This window comes from Mauremys reevesii, linkage group 1 (genome assembly GCF_016161935.1).
Source record: "Mauremys reevesii isolate NIE-2019 linkage group 1, ASM1616193v1, whole genome shotgun sequence".
Classification (NCBI taxonomy): Eukaryota; Metazoa; Chordata; order Testudines; family Geoemydidae; genus Mauremys; species Mauremys reevesii.
The window spans coordinates 142,617,124-142,638,415 of record NC_052623.1 but is presented as its reverse complement, the minus strand read 5'-3'; the positions used below and the strand labels follow the sequence as shown (position 1 = coordinate 142,638,415).

The 21,292-nt window shown below is 40.1% G+C and overlaps 1 protein-coding gene across 1 annotated transcript in view; it reads left to right on the top strand.

The window, feature by feature from the left end:
• The window catches only part of MAP3K15 (mitogen-activated protein kinase kinase kinase 15), a 160,210-nt gene that overhangs the window by 33,695 nt on the left and 105,223 nt on the right, over positions 1-21,292 (top strand). Inside the window, 2 exon segments of the mRNA XM_039529058.1 lie at positions 15,724-15,863; positions 20,704-20,727. Coding sequence (XP_039384992.1) covers positions 15,741-15,863; positions 20,704-20,727 — 147 coding nt within the window. The 5' untranslated portion in view covers positions 15,724-15,740.

Here is a 21,292-nt window from a genome sequence, read left to right as displayed (position 1 = left end):
CAGGTATGTCTCCCCAAACCAGAAATTACACCACCAGTTCTAGTGTAGACGTATCCTGCTGTGTCAGTCAAGAGGCTACTTTGTTTTCTTTGACATTTTAAAAGACATGGGATTGAACATTTGAGAGGGGTATCTGGGTGGGATTCCCCATATGATTCTGAAAACTACAGATGAAATCTGTGACCCAGCAACCCAGTATGAATTCCATTGACTTTTATGGAATTTTACCACTTACAGCAGATCTGAATTAGGTCCTATAACTTCTTTGGAAGTTTCATTTGATTAAGAACTGAAGGATTGGGCCCTTAGACTAGGAAGTGTAATACTTTGACTCCCTTTTTTAGAGACTAGAATGTAAACTAGGATTCTCATGGGGTTTAAGGAAGTTGGATGCCCAGCTTCCTTTGAGACGCCATTGGAGTTATGTGCCTAACTTCCTTAGGCACTTTAGAAAATCCCAGTCTATGACATTTGAGTCTGTGCATTGGAGTCAAGATGCTTCTTCCACATTGCCAGGGCATCAGCAGGGAGAGCACTGAGATGACAACTCCCTGATCTCTGCTCCGGTGCCTGGTGGCACCTGTCAGGTGGGAGGTGCAATGGCAGGGAACCTTAGCCCTTGACTGAAGCATGCTAGGTTCAGATGGAATCTTTGAAGAATTTAGCTGTCAAACTGGCATGCTCTAAGTGGCCTTTACTGCAGATGTGAAAACAGCAATTTTAACTTGGCCAAATTTGAGCAGGACAGCAAAAGTCACATCTTGACACCAGTGTGACCCCTCTGCCAAATTTAAAGTTAGACCTACTTACTAAAACTGGCATACGATTTTTTTAACATGGACAAAATATATTTTTCCCTAACCTCATTCTCAGAAGTAGCTGAATTATTTTTAATGGAACTTTGAGGGAATGAAAGTGCAGGAGAGGGGGTCAGCCTGAGGCAGACACCCAGCATGGAAAATTTCAGCCTAAAGCATTCGTTTGGCAAAGTTATAAGCAACTGAAAACAGGGTCTTATTATGGAAAGTGATAGCCTTGCCTACATGCAGTGTTGTTGTAGTCATGTCGGTCCTAGGGTATTAGAGAAACGAAGTGGGTGAGGTAATACCTTTTATTGGACCAACTTCTGTTGGTGAGAGAGACAAGCTTTCCAGCGACACAGAGCTCTTCTTCAGGTCTGGGAAACTAACTCAGGCCATATCTACACTAGCGAGCTTACACTGGCACGTCTATCGGTGTAACTAAGGCTCTCCCACTGGGGCCAAAAGAGATAATAAAGTAATATTTGGTATCCTGTATAGTGTAGCAGTGTAAGAAATCTTATCATGAGGATCAATTGCTTTTCCCTTTTTCTTTTCCCCAAGTTGCAGAATAAAAAATAGGCTGGAAATCTTTCACTTCTTTTTAGTGACTCATAGAACAAAAAAGCGTGTTTAGTAGGTTACAGATTGTTGTAATAAACCGTAAATCCAGCATCTTTATTAAGGCTATGATTTTAATGTCTAGCAAAATTATGAATTTAAGCTTCCAAGCTCAGCTTTTGAAGGTGTGCAGATTTCATTTGAGGACAGGGTCTGAGAGGTCAGATATGGAATGATTGTTTTGTAAAAAATGTCCACCCACCGGTTTTTGTCTTATTTTTCAGTGTGAGTTCATTTGAGAGCATAGTGATTGTCTGGTTTCGCCCACATAGCTGCTGTTGGGGCATTTAGAGCACTGGATGAGATACACAACATGTGTGTCATGTGTAGCACTCTTGAATCTTACAGATGTATTGTGAGGGGTATTTACCATTTAGCAGTGGAGGTTTTGCATCTGTTGTTGTGGCAGGGTCTGGTACCACTTTAAGTTGATGTGTCCTGGTCTGTGGGAAGCTTGCTTCTGATCATGAGTTTGGCAAGGTTGGGGGGTTGTTTGAAGGCCAGGAGAAGGGATTCAGAAAAGATTTCTTTGAGGATGCAGTCCCCATCGAGTATGGGTTATAATTGTTTAATGATACTCCATGTGGGATGATAGGTGACAAATAGGGGGGTGTGGTCAGAGGATTTTTGTTTTCCATATTGAAGTAGTTTCTCTCAGGGTATTTGAATGGCCCTTTCTATAATGCAATCTACTTCTCTGGTGAAGGCAATTTTAAGTGTGTTAAGGTGTGTATCCCAGATTTTCTCCTTGGAGCATATTCTGTGGTATCTGATTGGCTGGCTGTAGATAACAGATTTCTTGGTGTGTTTAGGGTGGTTACTGGATTTGTGAAGGTAAGTGTGGTGATCTCTGGCTTTCTTCTGTATAGTTGTGGTTTTCCCCCCTGTTTTGTCCTATAACTGCAGTGGTTAACGGGCCACTTCATCTTAAATGGTCTCTTACAATATGTGTTAACTACTTATGCTAAACAATTTGTTCTAGCTTGTATTTAGCTGTGACACTGTGAATACCTTTCCTAGACCTAAAGAAGAGCTCTCTCTAAGCTTGAAAGCTTGTCTTTCACCAGCGGAAGTTGGTCCAATAAAACAGTGACTCTCAATATTTCCAGACTATTGTTCCCCTTTCAGGAGTTTGATTTGTCTTGCATTCCCCCAAGTTACACCTCACTTAAAAAGTACTTGCTTACAAAATCAGACTTAAAAATACAGAAGTGTCACAGCATACTATTATTGAAAAATTGCTTATTTTGTCATTTTTTACCATGTCATTATAAAATCAACTGGAATATAAATATTGTACTGTACTAACATTTCAGTGTATAGAATATAGAGCAGTATAAACAAGTTATTGCCTGTATGAACTTTTAGTTTGTACTGACTTCGCTAGTGCTTTTTATGTAGCCTGTTATAAAACTAATAAAAAAATAATCTAGATCAGTTGATGTAATAAACACTGGGTCATTATAAAACCTAATTTCCTCCATACTAATTTTCCCCTACTGTTACTCGCACCTTCTTGTCAACTTTTTGAAATGGGCCACTCTCATTACCACTTCAAAAGTGATTTTTCCTCCCTTGGTATCCTACTGTTAATTGAATTGTCTCGTTAGACTGACCTCCCACTTGGTAAGGCAACTCCCATCTTTTCATGTGCTGTGTATTTATACCTGCTACTGTATTTTCCACTCCATGCATCTGATGAAGTAGGTTATAGCCCACAAAAGCTTATGCCCAAATAAATTTGTTAGTCTCTAAGGTGCCACAAGGACTCCTCGTTGTTTTTGCTGATACAGACTGACACTGCTACCACTCTGAACCCTAGGGGTACGTGTACCCCTGGTTGAAAACACTGCAATAAAAGATATCAGAGGGATAGCTGTGTTAGTCTGGATCTCTAAAAAGCGACAAAGAGTCCTGTGGCACTTTATAGACTAACAGATGTATTGGAGCATAAGCTTTCTTGGGTGAATACCCGCTTCATCAGATGCATGCAGTGGAAAATACAGTGACAGGTATAAATACACAGCACATGAAAAAGTGGGAGTTGCCTTACCAAATGGGAGGTCAGTCTAACGAGACAATTCAATTAACATATGACTAAGTGGATATTCGCCCACGAAAGCTTATGCTCCAATACGGCTGTTAGTCTATAAGGTGCCACAGGACTCTTTGTCGCTTTTTCAAATAGAAGATATTACTTCATTCACTTTGTCTCTAATATTCTGGAACAAACACGGCTATAACACTGCAAATTTCTTTTGAATAGGGACTTAAGTGACATTTATTTCTTTCATTATTCAAATAACAATACCTCTCTCTATCTTTAGATATTTGAAAGACAGCTTAAAGCTATTCTGAATATATTATAGATTGTCATCCACAGGTTAGCTACATTACTTTGTGTATTTGGGGGGGCGGTGTTCTTTGTTTCCTTTTTTGTAAGGATACACAGCTTGTTGATATTTTGCCATGTTCCATTCAAGCACATTAGAGCAAAATATTTGCCTAATCCAGTCATTATTTGAATCTGTTTACACAGCTATCCCAAGACAGGAGCACAGATAAATCATCTGCACCTGGAAACATCTGAACTGTTTGGGGTTTTTTTGTAAAAAAAAATTTTTTGAGTGAGTGGGCAGAAATATATCTTCATTTAATGGTAAATTTGATGTTTTTTCTTAAAACCCCAGCTCCTGGAATCAAGAGATTTCAGGAGAATCTCAACCTTTATTTTAAAAAAATAAACAGTTTCTAGCTTCAATAGTGGTATAGAAGAGCTTTAAAACCTGAAGCAAACCCATCCTAATGACTCGTAAACCAAAGCAAATAAAAAGAATCCAACATTTAATGTTTAAAAAATCATGTTTTTTTTTAAACACTAGGGGTTGGCAGTGCTCATAACCTATTTTGTCATCTCTTTAGTTAGAATTAAATATAATTTCTTGGGTAATAATTTTTGAAGCAAAATAATGATGTTGGTCTCAAAATATTCGACTTTGTATGTTAGTTCTTAAATGTGCCATGCAGTCTTTTAGTCATTGAAGCTGAAAAATAAAGTCTGTCCAATTTTTCCTGTGAGACATAATAAATGAAAGAAGAGTGTGACAAATATGCAGTAGTTCTATTTTTAATATGTGTTCTGTGTACTAGAAGATGGATTGTAGCTGTGTTTGGGCACAGTTGTAACTCAACACCATGCTGCTGGTATATATTTAGTAGTTATACTATTTGGGTCTAACTGTAGCCCTGTGCTGGAGTTCAGTGTATTTATTTATTTGTATAGTGTACACTATATATTCACAGAGTTATAGAAATTAGAGAAGGAAAAGACCTGTCAATTTTGTCAGTCTATTGTTTTGCTTGTGTATTATTTTATTAGGCACCTAAAAAAGTGGCTTGATTTTTCAAAGGTGTTGAGCTACAATAGCTTCTGTTGACTTAAGAGAGATTTGTGGGTGCTTAGTAATTCTGAAGCCAATCAATCAGGCTAGCCAGGCACTGAAGGCAATGACACCATAAAGCATCCCAGGAGCATACTCCATTGCAAAATGTTTACAGATAACAACTGAACTGATGAATGGTGCCACTTCCGATTAAAAGTCTGCAATGTAAAATCAATAAAGTAATTTTCTTTATTTCTCATGATCCCTAGCTGAATTAAAGTAAAGTACTTTTTAGGCTACATGTCTGATTAGCTCCACCAGGGACGTGCATTATTTACCATGTAAGAGCTCCCTTATTGACTACACTATAGTTATGCATGTCTTTTGATGATTACAGACTGAATTACTGTAATATGCTTTCCTTGAGGCTACATTTCATCACTTGTACAAATTTCATTTAATCACTGGTACAAAATGTGGCCATTCGTGAATTTACAGGCTTGATCCTGCTCGCATTGAAATGAATGGGTGCTAACAACTCCTAGATTTGTGTCTAGTGACAAGATGTTCTCAGCTACAGGATAGAGGAAGGCCTTGTAGTGGTGCTTCTGAGCCATGCTATCATGAAAGACTGAAGTGCAGCTCCCAGTTAAAGTGTTTGACAGATTCCGTTATGAAAATTGTATTTCTTAGGGCCAGATAATGATAGGTTGGTGGGAAAGTAGTTGACTTTTTTAAATATAGACACATGCACTCCACAAACTAAAGTCAGGCTTGATCTACACTAGGAATTTACATCAGTATAACTTAAGTTGTGTGAGCAACTTAATGTAGTTATACTGACCTAACCTCCCACTGTAGACAGCATTATGTTGATGGAAGGGCTTCTCCTGTCAACATAGCTGCCACCTCTCAGAGAGGTGGATTACCTACACCGATGGGAGGAGTTCTCCTGTCGGCATAGGCAGTGTCTTCAGTAAGAGCTACAGTGGTGCAGCTGCGCCATTGCAGTGCTGTAAGTCTAGACAAGCCCTCCATCTCTGATCTTGGCTTGAGCTCATAGTTGTCTCTGAAAGATGTGGAAAGGAAAGAGTAATGTGGTGGGAGGAACAGAAGAACATCTAGCATCTTTCCCTCAACACATACTGATGTTAACTGGAACTGACTGGTATGTTCTATGTATTTACAGAAATGTATGGGTAATCCATTTAGGGGAATAATGTTACAACTCTTTATAATACTATCTTTTATTATTGTCTCCATTAAAGGAGACTACCTTATTAACTCATTCCATTGTACTACTTTTTGAGGACTTATGAATCTTTTCATTGTAACTATCATAATTTTTCTATTTGTTCAAAATGCTTATTTTATAATATCTTGGACTGGTTGAATGTAACTTTTAGTGTTATAGTAGGTTTGATGTAGTGCAAGTATGACCAGTGTCGTCAGAATATATTTTCCAGGAAAATAATTTATAATATTCTAAAATTTTCTCTTAATTTAAAGCACTAGAAAAAAATTATTAACTTAAAAATGTAGTAGCATATTAGTTTTTTTAATTGCTATATAGATAACTTTAGGATTTACTCTCTTTTTTAAAAGAAATTTTAAAACAAAAGTGGAAAATAGGTAAGTGAAAAGATTACTTAGATTAGTTACACAGAAATTTATTAAAGCATTTTATACTGCCACCTATCTTTTTAATAACTGAAAGCTTTCCACATAACATCAAATAGCAACACTGAAGTCTCTAGTGGAATTCATGGGAGAAATGTCACACACGTTCTTGTGATCAAAACAAAACTCTCATTGGGGCATGGCTGTCATGTTTAAAATATTTCATTAATTTCCTTTTTTGTTTGTTTGTTTTGGTAGGGGCTTATAGTTAGAAGGCGTGTCAAGTGATGTGAGTGTTGTTCTTGTGATGGAAAGGCTTTTCTAAAGAGGCAAGTTCTTCTTTGCTCATATCCATTCCATGTTAGATGTGCATGCACCGTTGCCGGAGATTTTTCCCTTAGTGATATTCAATGGCCCAGCTCTAGCGTCCTCTGGAGGTGCACACTCATGTGCCGGTATAAGGGGCACTGCTGGGCACACATGCTCTGAGTTCCTTCTTGCCTTGGCAAGGTTTTCATCCCAGTGGTTTTTGAATTCTAACTCTTTGTTCTTCCTTACCATAGTTTAGTGTATATAGCTTCTGTAATTAGTATTAGTGTGCATGATTAGTATAAATAGATAGTTTCTGTTGTCGAGGGACTCCTCCACCCCAGGGGCTGGACATGCCTCAGTTCCGGGGCTTCAAATCTTATGCCTCCTGTGGCAAACCCTTGCCTGTGAGTGACCTGCATTCCAGCTGTTTGAAGTGCCTGGGGGAAACTCATGTGAAGGACAAGTGCCAGATCTGTTGGGACTTCAGACCCCGGACTAAAAAAGACAGAGACATTAGGCTGAACCATCCAACTCAAGCCTAGGCGGTCAGGTAGACTTGAGCTTTGGTTGTTAGCCAGTGTCCCCACCAGAGCCTCAGTATCCACACAGCTATTTTTAACATGCTAGTTCAAGTCGTGCTAGCATGAATCTGTGTACCCAGGTTGGGAGGCTCACTCCCAGTTGCAGTGTAGACGTACCCTTGATGACCTGGGAAGTGAGAGACTGGAACTGAAGATCAAACTCCATTTTCCATCACTGGGGTTGGTGAGAGAGCATTGCTTTTCCAGCCAAATATTTGATTGTTTTGATTGCAATTTGTGAGAACAGCTCACCCTCAAACTGTTTTGAAGTACTGTGTAGATTATTTTACAAATTAATTCATTTTAATATTTTATACAAACATGTAGTAACCTTCTTTTTTTAACTTATTGAGACTATGATCAAGTCCTAAACAATTAGTCCATTGGCCTCAAGGTAGGCCAACGCTGCATGCTTTTGCTACACCACATGACTAAAATTCATACGGAAGACGTATATCACAAAACAAAATATGATTGCCTTGTTTGTTGTATTTGACTCATTGTATGTGATTTGATTCTAATTTGACAGGTTAGGAGTAACTCAGTGAAATGATCAGTTACGTAGTATGGTATTGCTAAACTAAAGCATTCAAAAATCAGGAATCAGGCCCCAAACAATCACCACATTGGCCTAAAAATCTTGATTAAAAAAAATACATTTTAGGTTATTATTTGGCTTTTAGGCTTTTGATCCCTTAGCAGGGTGGATTGATTTTAATCATGATTAAAATCAGCAAGTAGGAAACCTTGATTTAAATAATAGATTTTTAAATGTGTTTTGTGTTTGTATTTTTCAGTTATTTTCCTAAAGCCAGGTTGATTTTCATTGCTTGGTAACCATTAAAACATGTTGATTTGCAACTAAATATAGCCTTTACATTAAATGTAGTAATTATTTTTGCTAACCAGGAGGTTACATCATATCTAAGGCTAAGATTTTATCATGGTTATTTTTAATAAAGTTATGAACAGGTCACGGGCAATAAACAAAAATTCACAGAGTCCGTGACCTGTCCATGACTTTACTAAAAATAACTGGGGGGCAGGGCAGGGTAGGGGCAAGGAATGGAGTCCCATGGGGGGATGGGGAGATTGGGGAGATTGACAGGCCATGTCCTGATGCCATGGGGGGGTGGGGCACAGCCCTGACTTCAGTGGCTGCAGTAAGGGGAACAGCCATGAGGGGCACACAGCTTCCACTCCAGAGCTGGCCTAGCTGCGGGACAGAGGTGTGCGGCCCCGATTGCAGCCCCCACCAAGCCCCAGCCACAGCAGGGGCTGGGGTGGGGGAAGAAGGGGCACATAGCCCTGGGAAACCGCAAGGGGTGCACAGCTCCGGCTGCAGCCCCTGCCAAGCCTGGGGCGCTGCATGGTCTGACTTTTTTAACCCTTCGCAGCAAATATGCACCACTCAGGGCCGGCTCCAGGCACCAGCTAAGGAAGCAGGTGCTTGGGGCGGCATTCCGGTTGCTACTGGGCGGCACGTCCGGGTCTTCGGCGGCGGCAGGTCCCTCAGTCCCTGTCGGAATGAAGAACCTGCTGCTGAATTGCCGCCGAAGAGTGGAGTGGCACAATTGCATTGCCGCACCTTTTTTTTTTTTTTTTTTGCCTGGAATCAGCCCTGGCACCACTTGATGTTATTTTTGTATTTAATTTAAATGATGTACTACATTGTTAAGAGCGACAAAGAGTCCTGTGGCACCTTACAGACAAACAGATGTATTGGACCATAAGCTTTCATGGATGAATACTCACTTCATCACCCACAAAAGCTTATGCTCCGATACGTCTGTTGGTCTATAGGTGCCACAGGACTCTTTCGCTTTTTACAGATCCAGACTAACACGGCTACCCCTCTGATACTAGATTGTTAAACTTAGGTCTTAATGTAGATTGTCAATTTCAAAATTTTTTGAAATAGGTTTATTTAAAAAAACCCAACAAACCTGTGTTTAATTTAAGTTTTTAAAAAATCTGATTTTTCTTTTAAATTGATGTTTATCCATCCTGTCATTTAGCATATACTCAGGTCACATTTTCAATCTTATTTTTCTACAACCATGGGGAGTAGAATCTTACTTAAAAAAAAAAAAAGCTGAGATTCTCATGAAATAACATGACTCCAAGAGCCGGGGATTTAAGAAAAGCACCAAATATTGTGAGATTTGCAACACAATCATGAGAATTGGCACTACTGTTGGTGGTCAGAATCAGATTTAAGGTATATAATTATAAGTACTAGTTATGCATGGGGATAACAACTATACAGAAAACTAGTGCCTTAGCTGCAGTTATTATCATTACTTGTAATTGTCACCTGTGCTACATCTCTCCCAAAACTCAAGGTAATGGGAAGGCAGGAACCAGGAGCTGGCATGGCTGGAGCATTGTGCTCTGGCAATGTCCAGTTGGCAGGTTGTCCTTTTGGAATTGTTGAAGCCAGGATGTAGTCTCTGCATTTCAGGTATTGCCAGACTTGTTTCATTAAGGGAATTTCAATACTTTTTGCTAAAAAGAGAGGCCATAATAGGTCAAAAAATTAGTGAGATTATCAGCATCAAACAGTGGTTTATTGAGAATAGATGTTAACAGTTGCTTCTGTAAGAGATACATCACCTCTTCCTGTTCTGAAAAGAGATTTGACAGTTTCCTCCAATGGACTTAATGCCCCGTCATTCATTTGCACTAGCTATGGAGGACATGGATCCAAATTGCAAATAATAAATTTTTATCCCTGAAGTAAATGAAAATTCCCCAGAGTGCAGAATAGTTGAATCCACAGCTCCATCCAAAGTCTTGCACACCATAGACCTACTCAATTATGTCTTGTCCTCAAGTGGGAGAATTATTGAAGGTCCTATGGTACCAGCGTGACTACCCTGCTTGTTTTCAGACTAGCATAGGCGCATTTGGCTGGTAGGGTAAATGCTGCACATCTGTGGGCTATTTTGCAGTGGCAATTTCTCTTCCTTTACTACTTTCCTCTTTCTTAGAAATATAGAAACTTGATGTGAAAGCTCTTGATTTTATTTTAGATTCCACTAATAGTGCCATGAATCATAACACAGTCACATAAAGATTTATAGGGTAAGCCAGTTCCCACTCAGGTCACTTATAATTTCATGAAATTATATGTTGCTGTAGGATGTGTTTAGGGTGGAGAATTAAACTCCATCATTTAAACTTGTATATTAATGTATTCCATGCAGCGTCATACAGTAACTTCAAATTCTTTTCTTCATCAAAGGCAATGTTCTCCTTCTTGTTTCAGTTGTCCCAGTTCTTTATCTCTGGCCTATCCAGTCTCTAAGATGTGCTGGTATGGAACTGTAATATAACAAACTGTACATACAATGCTCTATAATAACACAAAGACCTAATTAGAGCTAAAGTATTGTACAATTTATTAATAGTGATGAATTACCTTAATGCAATATAAACTATATGTGTACATACAATAGTTGTCACAATGAAGAAAAGTTTTAAAATGTATTTCCACTCTCCTTTTAAGAAAGAGCTGAAATCCACTCTGAAATTTTCTAGTCACAGAAATCATTTTCAGAAAGAAAACTATTTCCTCTCTAACCATAATATAACGGGGCAGCTAAAAATATCTTTTATACTTCAGAAGAAATGAGAAAGCACGGATGTGTCGGGGTGGATTCTTTGAACGTAATGAAGGTGATTGCTGCTGCTCGAGAAACAAACGCCATCTGAGTAGCATTGCTTCTAAAATAGAACATTTTGGTGTGTCTGCTGTCATTTTAATTAAGTGACCCTCCCCTCCCCACACAGTGAATACACTGTGTATATCTTTTTGTAGTATGTTTTGAAAATCTTTCAGCGGAACTGTAAATGTGCAATTTTATATCCTCTGTATCAAGTTCGTTAAGGAAACATAGGTCAGGCAGTACTTGAATCTTTGAGAACTTTATTATTAACAGTTATTAGATAACCTTTATGAGGTGCCTTTGTGGGTTTTTTTGTATGAGAGGGTCTCTAAGATACAGTCCGCCCTCTTTAATAGACCCTGACAATGTCACCATTAATTTACCAGTGTCAGGAACTCAGCTGCCTCTGGGCTTGGTCGTCTAGCAATCCAATGAGCTTGGGTGAGCCAAGTAAACCTTCACTAAGTGACGCAGAAAAGCCAACAGCTTACGACCTGTAGCAGCAGCAGCACTGTGACTGCTCAGTGCATTCCATGCCCACAGCTCTGCCAAACCTGCTTCCTGTCTGGCCCTTGTTTTGACCTTTGCCTGCTCTGCTCCAGCCAGAGTACCTGCCTGCCTCTGACTGCCCCCACGATTCTAACTCCTGGCTCTGACCACTGTCTTGTCTTCTGACCATGCCTCTTGTTCTGCCCTCTGACTCTGCTCCGATCACTAGGTTGCACCGCCCACAGCGTAGTGTGTGACGGTGGGAACTCTTGCTCCAGGTCTTGAAGCACACGCCTATGATACAGGAGGCTGAACCTAAGTTTGAACAGAGAGACCATGGTAGCACATTTGGTGGACAAACTGTTCTGCCATGGAGGATATGAGCCAGATAAGAACTGCAGATGCATTTGATCTCTACTTGTATATCATCATGTCACTAGAACTGTGAGATGTCCCTCTGGATCTCAGGACAGCTGTAAGTAAGGTAATCCTTGCTTTTTTGCAACAATGCTAGATCTTCAATTCAAGTGCAAGGTCCTTTGTCACTCTAAGGAGATCTGCAGGGTTATGAATTTTAGCATTACTGTAGGGTGGGATGTGGCAGTTGGGGTGAGTGTACTTTTGGAGGTGCTGGGGTAACCATCAGCAAAGTTTAGTGAGCCACCCACAAAGCTACATGCAGCAAAAAGATGACTGTGCCCTTGTCAGTAATGGGATAACAAAATTCATTAAAAGCCAGTATAGGTGACCATTGACACTCATTGGTATCAGTAGCAGCAACACCAGTCACTTGGCAAGAGCCTCTGGGCTTCCCTCCTTCCTCAACAAAGGAAGAGAACTGAGATTTAACCACATCATGTTGGGTATTTGTTGCTGCCATGTTTTGCCCCCAACCTTTTACTACTAGTTCTGTGACCCACTAGACTCAAAAGCCACACTTCTGTCCTGAATTAACACAGCTAGTGCATAAATAAAGCTTTCCTTTCCATTCCCAGTCCCTCAGTGTACCCTTGGAGAGGATGCTTAGAGTGCTCCAGGGAATGGGATGTCTCCTAGCTGTTCTAGTCTGGATCCTAACCATGTCAAGAAGCCAGTCCTGAAGTTTCTTTCTGTTTCACCATTAGTAACTCTGCTTTCAGTTTCCTCCTTGGCTCCCACTCTTCTTCTATATTGTGCCCATTCAGTTCCAGGGGCTCTTTGTATTTCTCTGTCATGGCTGCCATGAGATCATCTGAAGTCAAGGGACCAACACTAAAAACAATTATTTTAAAAAGGAGTGGGGTGGGGAAATCCTGTTCTCCTTTCTGCCTTTTCTTCTGATGCTGCTGTCACTGTCCTGTTAATTTTGTTCTCCTTAGTAATTCTCCTTTATTCTCTCTTCTCCTACACAAAAAAGTCATTAACTTAGAGTTAAGGTTCCCAAGTGTATTTTTTCACACCAGTGCAAACACTAAAAGAGCAAAGGAATTGAAGTAATGCGAGATTCATGCTCAGTGCCGTACCATCAGGATGCTCAGCTATACTTCTACTCTAGTATGCACCTTTAAAACCAAATGAAAAAGATGGGGTAATGTTTTCAGTTGGCAGGATGAAGAAGAATTTCAAATGAAATGACAACCAGGAAATGCAGAAATAACGCAGAAAATATTTGCATATGATTCTGATCTTGCACCAGTTCTACACCAGTTCAACTTTTGATCAGAACCTAATGTCCCATTATACTACTAGAGTGGCAGAAAAGGACCTTAAACCTGCCCAAATGGACAGTTAAGGATCCCATGCCTAAGCTGTGCTGATTGAGTCCATAGCTATCAGTGAAATAACTCCTGATTTTCACCAGTCTAAGTGAGATGAGAATCAGGCCCTTTAACTTTCTGTGGTATTCTGTGGTATTGGTGCTCTATGTTTAAAGCACCCAATTGGAGAGAACCAGGAATACTTGTGCATAGTAGAACCCAACTCTGAATCTCTTTACTCTTTTGTTAAGCTAGCTTGTGTTATTATTAGGGCCCTACCAAATTCACAGTCCATTTTGGTCAATTTCACGGTTCTAGGACTTTAAAAATGGTAAATTTCATGATTTCAGCTATTTAAATATGAAATTTCATGGTGGTGTAATTGTAAGGATACTGACCCAAAAAGGAGTTGGGGGTGGTGGTCTGCAAGGTTATTGTAGAGGTGTTGTTATGATACTGTTATTTACTTCTGTGCTGCTGCTGGTGGCAGCACTGCCTTCAGCACTCTCACACTGGAGAGTGAAGGCAGAGCCGCTATCAGCAGCAGCACAGAAGTAAGGGTAGCATGGTATGGTGTGCCGCCCAGCTCTGAAATCAGCATAGAAGTAAGGGCAGCAATAGTGTGACCAACCTTGTGACCTCCCTGCGACTCCCTTTTGGGTCAGGACCCCCAGTTTGAGAAATGCTGGTCTCCCCATGAAATCTATATAGTATAGGCTAAAAGTATATAAAAGACCAGATTTCACAGTCCGTGATGTGTTTTTCATTACTGTGAATTTGGTAGGGCCCTAGTTATTGTTTTTAACATGGCTTAATTGATTACATTTAACATATATAATTATGTGTTCAGTTTACTCGCTAGAAATCTCTTTGGAAAAGCAACCCTGTTTTTGGAGCTGGGAGAAAGAAGCTCTTTTAAATGATGTTTAAAAATATTGTGAAAATTTCTTTTCACACTGAACAAAAAAAACTTCTCTGCCTATTGAAAATAGTCATAATGAATATACAGGGATGAATAATGTCTGCCTGAAAGGCAGGTGTTTGCCTCTGCTTTTATTTTCAAATTATCAGTTTAATGGATTAAATTATGTTCTGCTGCTTCATACATCACCATCTAACATGCAGGCAAAGAAAATAAATTTCAGTTATTTGCTTGGTGATGCATTATGAATTTGAAAAATACAACTTTGTTTCAATAAATTATATTATGGTTCATCAACAATGCATATTGCTAAATGCAGTATCTATGTCCTACTTGCACACATTGTCTAAATTCTCTCATCAAGAAAGTGATTTTGATTTCACAGCATTATGTTTCCACAAAAACAATTTACACGGGCACAAAACCCACGTCTCGAGTTTTTAGACTTGTTTTTCTGAATGTTAGTATGCAGATCCATAATCAAATTCTCTAAATTTCCCTTCGTTATATACCACTTACATTTCTTAAATGTGGTGCTGAATTATTATAAGGAAAAAAATGTAGATTTTAATGTGTATTTAAAGCACGGTGTACTCTACATCTAGTCCTATTGGTTTCTATAGGTATGTCTGTACTGCAGCCGGGAGGTGTAATTCCCAGCTCGGGTAGATGTACACATGCTAGGTGTGCTCGAGCTGTGTGCTAAAAATAGCAGCATGGCCACAGTGGGATGGACAGCAGTTCAGGCGAGCCACCTGGAGTGCATACCTAAGATCTCAGATGGGATTATACTCTGATGGCCAGCCTGAGCTGCCACCCATGCCACTGCAGTCACACAGCTAGTTTTAGCTGACTAGCTCAAGCACAGCTAGTGTGTGTTCGTCTACCTGAGTTGGGAATTATGCCTCCCAGCTGCAGTACAGACATATAGCCTGTGACATTCTGATATTGAATTCTTCAGCAAACTGGGAACTCTGTGGAAGCTTTGAGAGGACCAGTGGAATTGGTGGGAAAGTACACCAAGATGTGGCTGAGAGGCACCCAGTCTGGTTTGGGTTGTGGGGACAGAGGATTCCTCTCCTACAGCCCCCATGATTTTTTGAAGGAAGTGAACAACTAAGGAATGATGAAAGGGGTTGGTCTCAGGAGGTGCCTCAGTGTCTTGGTACATGATTTGGGTCACTTGTGCATTAGTATGAATTGGCTACTGACCTGGTGGCTGGCTGGTGTGGTTTGCCAAAGCGGGCCCTTGAGATCTCTTGCTATAATGGAATAGGGGTAGGCAAATCGGACTTGTTTTCCCTCAGATACAGCATTCTCCTTTCTGGCAATAGTAGTAACTGATGATGATAACATTTTAGCCATTTGTTACTTTATTTACTGCGCGGTATGTGTCTGTCTCTTCCCAGACTGATGGGAAAACTTATTTTTAAATAGACCAAAATGCCATATTGAATGTATGGATTTTGTCTGTTGCCCAAATTTAATTCCATTTTTTTTAAATTTTAAATTCTGTAAAATAAGAATCAGCTTGGAAATGAGTTTTGGTTTTGTTTTTAGCTGTTTTCCCCCCCACCCCTTGTTACAGATGTTGCAGTAGTGGATATGAGTGATGTTTCCAGACAGCCATCACTCTTCTACCACCTTGGAGTGCGTGAAAGCTTTGACATGGCCAATAATGTTATACTCTACCATGATACCGATGCTGACACTGCGCTGTCACTTAAGGTAAGGTCTTCACTTCAAAATCCATTTTAATACAGATGTTGCAAGTGTAGAATCTCATCCTGCAAACACTTGTGCATCTTGGAAGCTTTACCCCTGTGCGTTGACTACTTAACAAAATGGGAGTATTTGTGTTTCTAAAATGACATGCAGGCATGTTTATAGGCCTATAATATGGTAATTGTTTTTCTTCAAACTGCTAGACATGGAAACAAGTGTGTAGTTCTGATTTTCATTAGCTCAGTCACAAGTAAGGTTTGTTTCTTTCTCTTGACTATTGTAAGTATGCTGTAAAAAGATTTTAGGATTTTTGTTTAATAATGACACATTTCATTTGATTTAGGCCCATATTTGAACATACTTTTATTATTAGTCAGCGTACTCATCTCCATTACTATAGGTTTGCTTTGTAGTTTCTAGAGCCTGAGTGGGTGAAACTGTATGCGCACACACACTCAAAAATTCATCTGCTGTTGCTGTGGGGTGAAGATAAGAAATATGTCATCACAAAAGCTTTTTATAAGCTTGTCATTTAATTTTATATTAGGGCAGGATCGGCAGCCTTTCAGAAGCAGTGTGCAGTCTTTATTTATTCACTCTAATTTAAGGTTTTGCATGCCAGTAATACATTTTAACACTTTTAGACGGTCTCTTTCTATAAGTCTATAATATATAACTAAACTATTGTTGTATGTAAAGTAAAAAAGGCTTTTAAAATTTTAAGAAGCTTCATTTAAAATTAAATTAAAATGCAGAGCCCCCCCAGACTGGTGGCCAGGACCTGGGCAGTGTGAGTGCCACTGAAAGTCAGCTTGCATGCCGCCTTCAGCACCTGTGCCATAAGTTGCCTACCCCTGTATTAGGGCAATAAATGTTATTACACTGTAAGCACTCTGGCTAGCCATGGGCAGACTGCCCTGGACACAAATCATAACTCACGGGTACGTCTGTCCGTTTTAGCAGAATAGAGGCAGACATCCTCTTCTGTGCAGCAGATTATCCCTACCTTCATATTCCGACCTTCACATCCTGTAGTCTCTTTGCTGTCCCCACTGCTAAAACCTTTGTCGCAGAGTCATAGAGTTTAAGACCAGAAGAGACGACTAGACCATCTACTCTGACTTTCTGTATGTCATGGGCCACCAACCCCACCCAGCATGCACACATTAAACCCAACAATGGAAATGAGACCAAAGTAAATGAGATCGAAAGAAGACTGGACTAATATTTGCCACAGGCAGAGAATTGGAGGGTCCAAGTTGCACTTGTGCTCAAGGCTGTGGTAATGGCAGGGAAACGATTACTTGAGAGCGATTCAGATAATCCTGGCCAGTGACGTGCATCCATGTGCTGCAGAACAATGAGGAAAAAAACCCAATATCACTGCAAATCTGATCGGGGAAATTCCTTCTGAATCCACATATGGTGATCAGTTAGGCCCTGAGCATGCCAGCAAGAACAACCAGCCAGCCAAGCATCTGAGAAAGAGAATGCTCGATGCCATATCAGAGCCCTGGCCCTCCGTCCCCAGTGTCCCATCTCCAGCCTTCGCCATCCCTCATGATTCAGAGGAAGGAGATTTAAAAAAATCTCCCAGAATACATTGGAGTGGGGAAGGGAAATCCCTTCCTGACCCTTACCAGTGGTTGGCTGAAACCCTGAAGCATGGACATTAGAAACATAAGACACAAACTACAGTGAGCCCCAGCGCTGTTGAGCCCTGCCCCCCACCATCACAAGCAACCTCCATTTTACAATTGCACTCATGAATTTGCCCAGCTCTCTCTGAAAACTAATTAAGTTGTTTGCCCTGACAACTCCTATTGGGAGACTGTCCCAGAACCTTACCCATCGCATGGTTAGAAACCGTCTGCTAATTTCCAGCCTGAATTTTTTCATGGCCAGTTTATATCTATTCTTGTTCCAACATTGTCCTTTTTATCTTAAATGGCTCTTTGTTCTCCCTGATATTTACCCCCCTATAGATACTTCTGTATCTACAGAGAGCATTCATAACCCCCTCTCAACCTTTTTTTTTTTGAGAGACTAAACAAACCAAGCTCTTCCAGTGTCCTGTGATAAGATAGGCCCTCCATTCTCCTGATCTTCCTAATAGCTTTTCTCTGCACCTGTTCTAGTTTAAACTCAACTTTCTTGAATTGTGGTATGTAAATCAGCTTCTGTAACAGATGACTGGAGGCTAGCTAATGTGACTCCAATTTTTTAAAAAGACTCCAGAGGCAATCCTGGAAATTACAGGCTAGTATGCCTAACTTCAGTACCAGGAAAATTTCTTGAAACTACTATAAAGAACATTACCGGACACAAATGAATACACTTTGTTGAGGAAGAGTCAGCATGGCTTTTGTAAAGGGAAATCATGTCTCACCAATCTGTTAGAATTCTTTGAGGGGATCAACAAACGTGGACAAAGGTGATCTAGTGAATATAGTGTTCTGGGATTTTCAGAAAGCCTTTAACAAGGTCTCTCACCAAAGGCTCTTAAGCAAAGTAAGGGATAAAAGGGAAGGTTCTCTCATGAATCTGTAACTGATTAAAAGACAGGAAACAAGAGGTAGGAAGAGGTCAGTTTTCAGAATGGAGAGATAAATAGCAGTGTCCCCCAGGGGTCTGTACTGGGACTAGTGCTGTTCAACATATTCCTAAATGATCTGGAAAAAGGGGTAAACAGTGAGGTGGCAAAATTTGCAGATGATACAAAACTACTCAAGATAGTTAAGTCCAAAGTAGACTGAAAAGAGTTACAAAGGGATCTCACAAAACTGGATGACTGGGCAACAAAATGGCAGATGAAATTAAGTGTTGATAAATGCAAAGTAATGCACATTGGAAAAATTAATCCCAACTATACAAATAAAATGATGGGACTAAAGTAGCTATTACCACACAAGAAAGAGATCTTGGAGTCATTGTGGAGAGTTCTCTGAAATCATCCATTCTATGTGCAGAGGCAGTCAAAAAGCTAACAATGTTAGGAATCATTAGGAAAAGGATAGATAATAAGACAGAAAATATCATAAATCCATGGCATGCCCACATCTTGAATACTGCATGCAGTTCTGGTCACTCCATCTCAAATAAGTTATATTAGAAAAGATACAGAGTAGGGCAACCAAAATGATTAGAGGTATGGAACGGCTGCCATAGGAGGAGAGATCAATAAGACTGGGACTCGTCAGCTTGGAAAAGAGATGACTAAGGAGGGGATATGATAGAGGTCTATAAAATCATGACTGGTGAGGAGACAGTAAATAAGGAAGTGTTTACTCCTTCACATAACACAGAAACCTAATTAAATTAATAGGCAGCAGGTTTAAAACAAAGAAAAGGATGTATTGCTTCACACAACACTGTCAACCTGTCTCATTGCTAGGGAATGTTGTGAAGGACAAAAATATAACTGGGTTCAAAAAAGACATAGGCCAGGTCTGCACTACATACATACTTCAGGATAACTACGTTACTCACAGGTGTGAAAATCCATATCCCGAGCAATGTAGTTCTACCAACTTTAATCCCTGATGTAGACAGAGCCAACATAGCTACCGCCTCTTGTGGAGATGGAGTTATTAAGCCAGCGTGAAAGCTCTCTCCCATTGGCTTAGAGTGTCTTCACCAGCAGCACTGCAGCAGTGCAGCTGCACTGATGCAAGTTTGTAGTGTAGACCTGCCCTCAGATAAGTTCATGGAGGGCAGGTCCATCAATGGCTGTTAGCCAAGATGATCAGGGATGCAACCCCATGCTCTGGGGGTCCGAAGTCTCTAACTGCCAGAAGCTGAGACTGGATGACAGGGGATGGTTCTCTTAATAATTGCCCTGTTCTCCTCATTCTCTCTGAAGCATTTGGCATTGGCCACTGTCAGAAGACAGGATCATGGCCTTAGATGGACCATTGGACTGACCCATTATGGCTTCTTATGGTGACCAGAATTGTATACAATACTCCAGATCATGTCTTATCAATGCCTTGTATGATGCCTTTTACTTCCATGCCTTGGTCTTCTCCTGTCTTGATTATTATAACCTCCTCTTCACCTGCTCTGCTTTTCACTTTTTCCCACTCCACTGCTGTGCAAAAAGCCATTGCTAAATTCTGCTTATTGTCATAACATTCTAACCGTGTTGAGCACCGAACATGAGGTTCTTCATTATTTTTGTCTCTTTTCAAATCAAATTCTGTCTCATTGTCCTCTTCTCCTCCTAACTCAGACTCAGAACCTTTCCCAGTCCTTCTTTCATCTTTTTTTCTACACTCTCAAGCCATCTTGTATTCTCCTTCCACTTGTCCATTGAGCATGCTTTTCCTTTCCTTACGGTCTCTCCTTGAAAACAACTTCCTTTAGAGAGCCTTCCTTGGTTCTCCTCCTCCCTCATTTGAAATGATATGCTATTTCTTGTGTATCTTAGGCCTGGTCTACACTGGGGGCGGGTCGATCTAAGTTACGCAACTTAGTCGACGTACTTAGATTGACTTACTGTGGTTGTGGTATCTTCTTAGTCGACAGCTGCCACTCCCCCGTCGACTCTGCCTGCGTCTCTCCCGGCGGTGGAGTACAGGAGTTGATGGGAGAGTGCTCGGGGGTCGATTTATTGCATCTAGACTAGAAGCGATAAATCGATACCTGCTGGATCGATCGCTGCCCGCCGATCCGGCGGGTAGTGTCAACATACCCTTAGTTTGTACCTTTACTGAGGCAGGAAATATGACTTACTCAGTCTGTAAAGCAACATGCACACTGATAGGGCTATGCAAATTATTTTTATTGAAAATAATAATCCAGACAAATGTTCCTAAACTTTTCCTTGATCTTTGTTTTCCAGGACATGGTATCTCAGAAAAACACAGTAAGTATTAAATCCTGATTTTTTTTAACATAATGTGAAGATGCCACAAATGATTTAATTTGAAGTGACTAACATGAAAATACTCCTCAATATTGCATAAGTGGGTTTGCCAAGTCATGCAGTAGTTGCTATAATGTAATCAAGAAGGCTACTTTGTTTAGATGCAGGGTAAATTACTGTAAATCATGCTGACTTCCTCTCCAAAGCATGTTGTTGGTGACATTTTCAGAAATTAGTTTGTCTTTGTGACTGTTGGGAAGATGTACAAAATAGATTTTATTTGACTACATGACCCTGAGGTCTGGTGAAAAATCTTGAGAGAGATTTTAACTATTATTATATATTGTAGATGGACAACCAAGACTGCACATTTAAGAAGTTTTGTGGGGGGTGCACGCTAGGGTGCATTTTAAATTCCAGGAAACACAGAGAGAGATTCATGGTTCTGACAAAAGACTTGTGGGTGCAAAAGCTTGGTTCTCAAAACAAAGTTATTAGTATTACATTTTCTTAATATCAACTAAAACTAAACAGACCAGGAAACCAGTCCAGTATAAAACATATT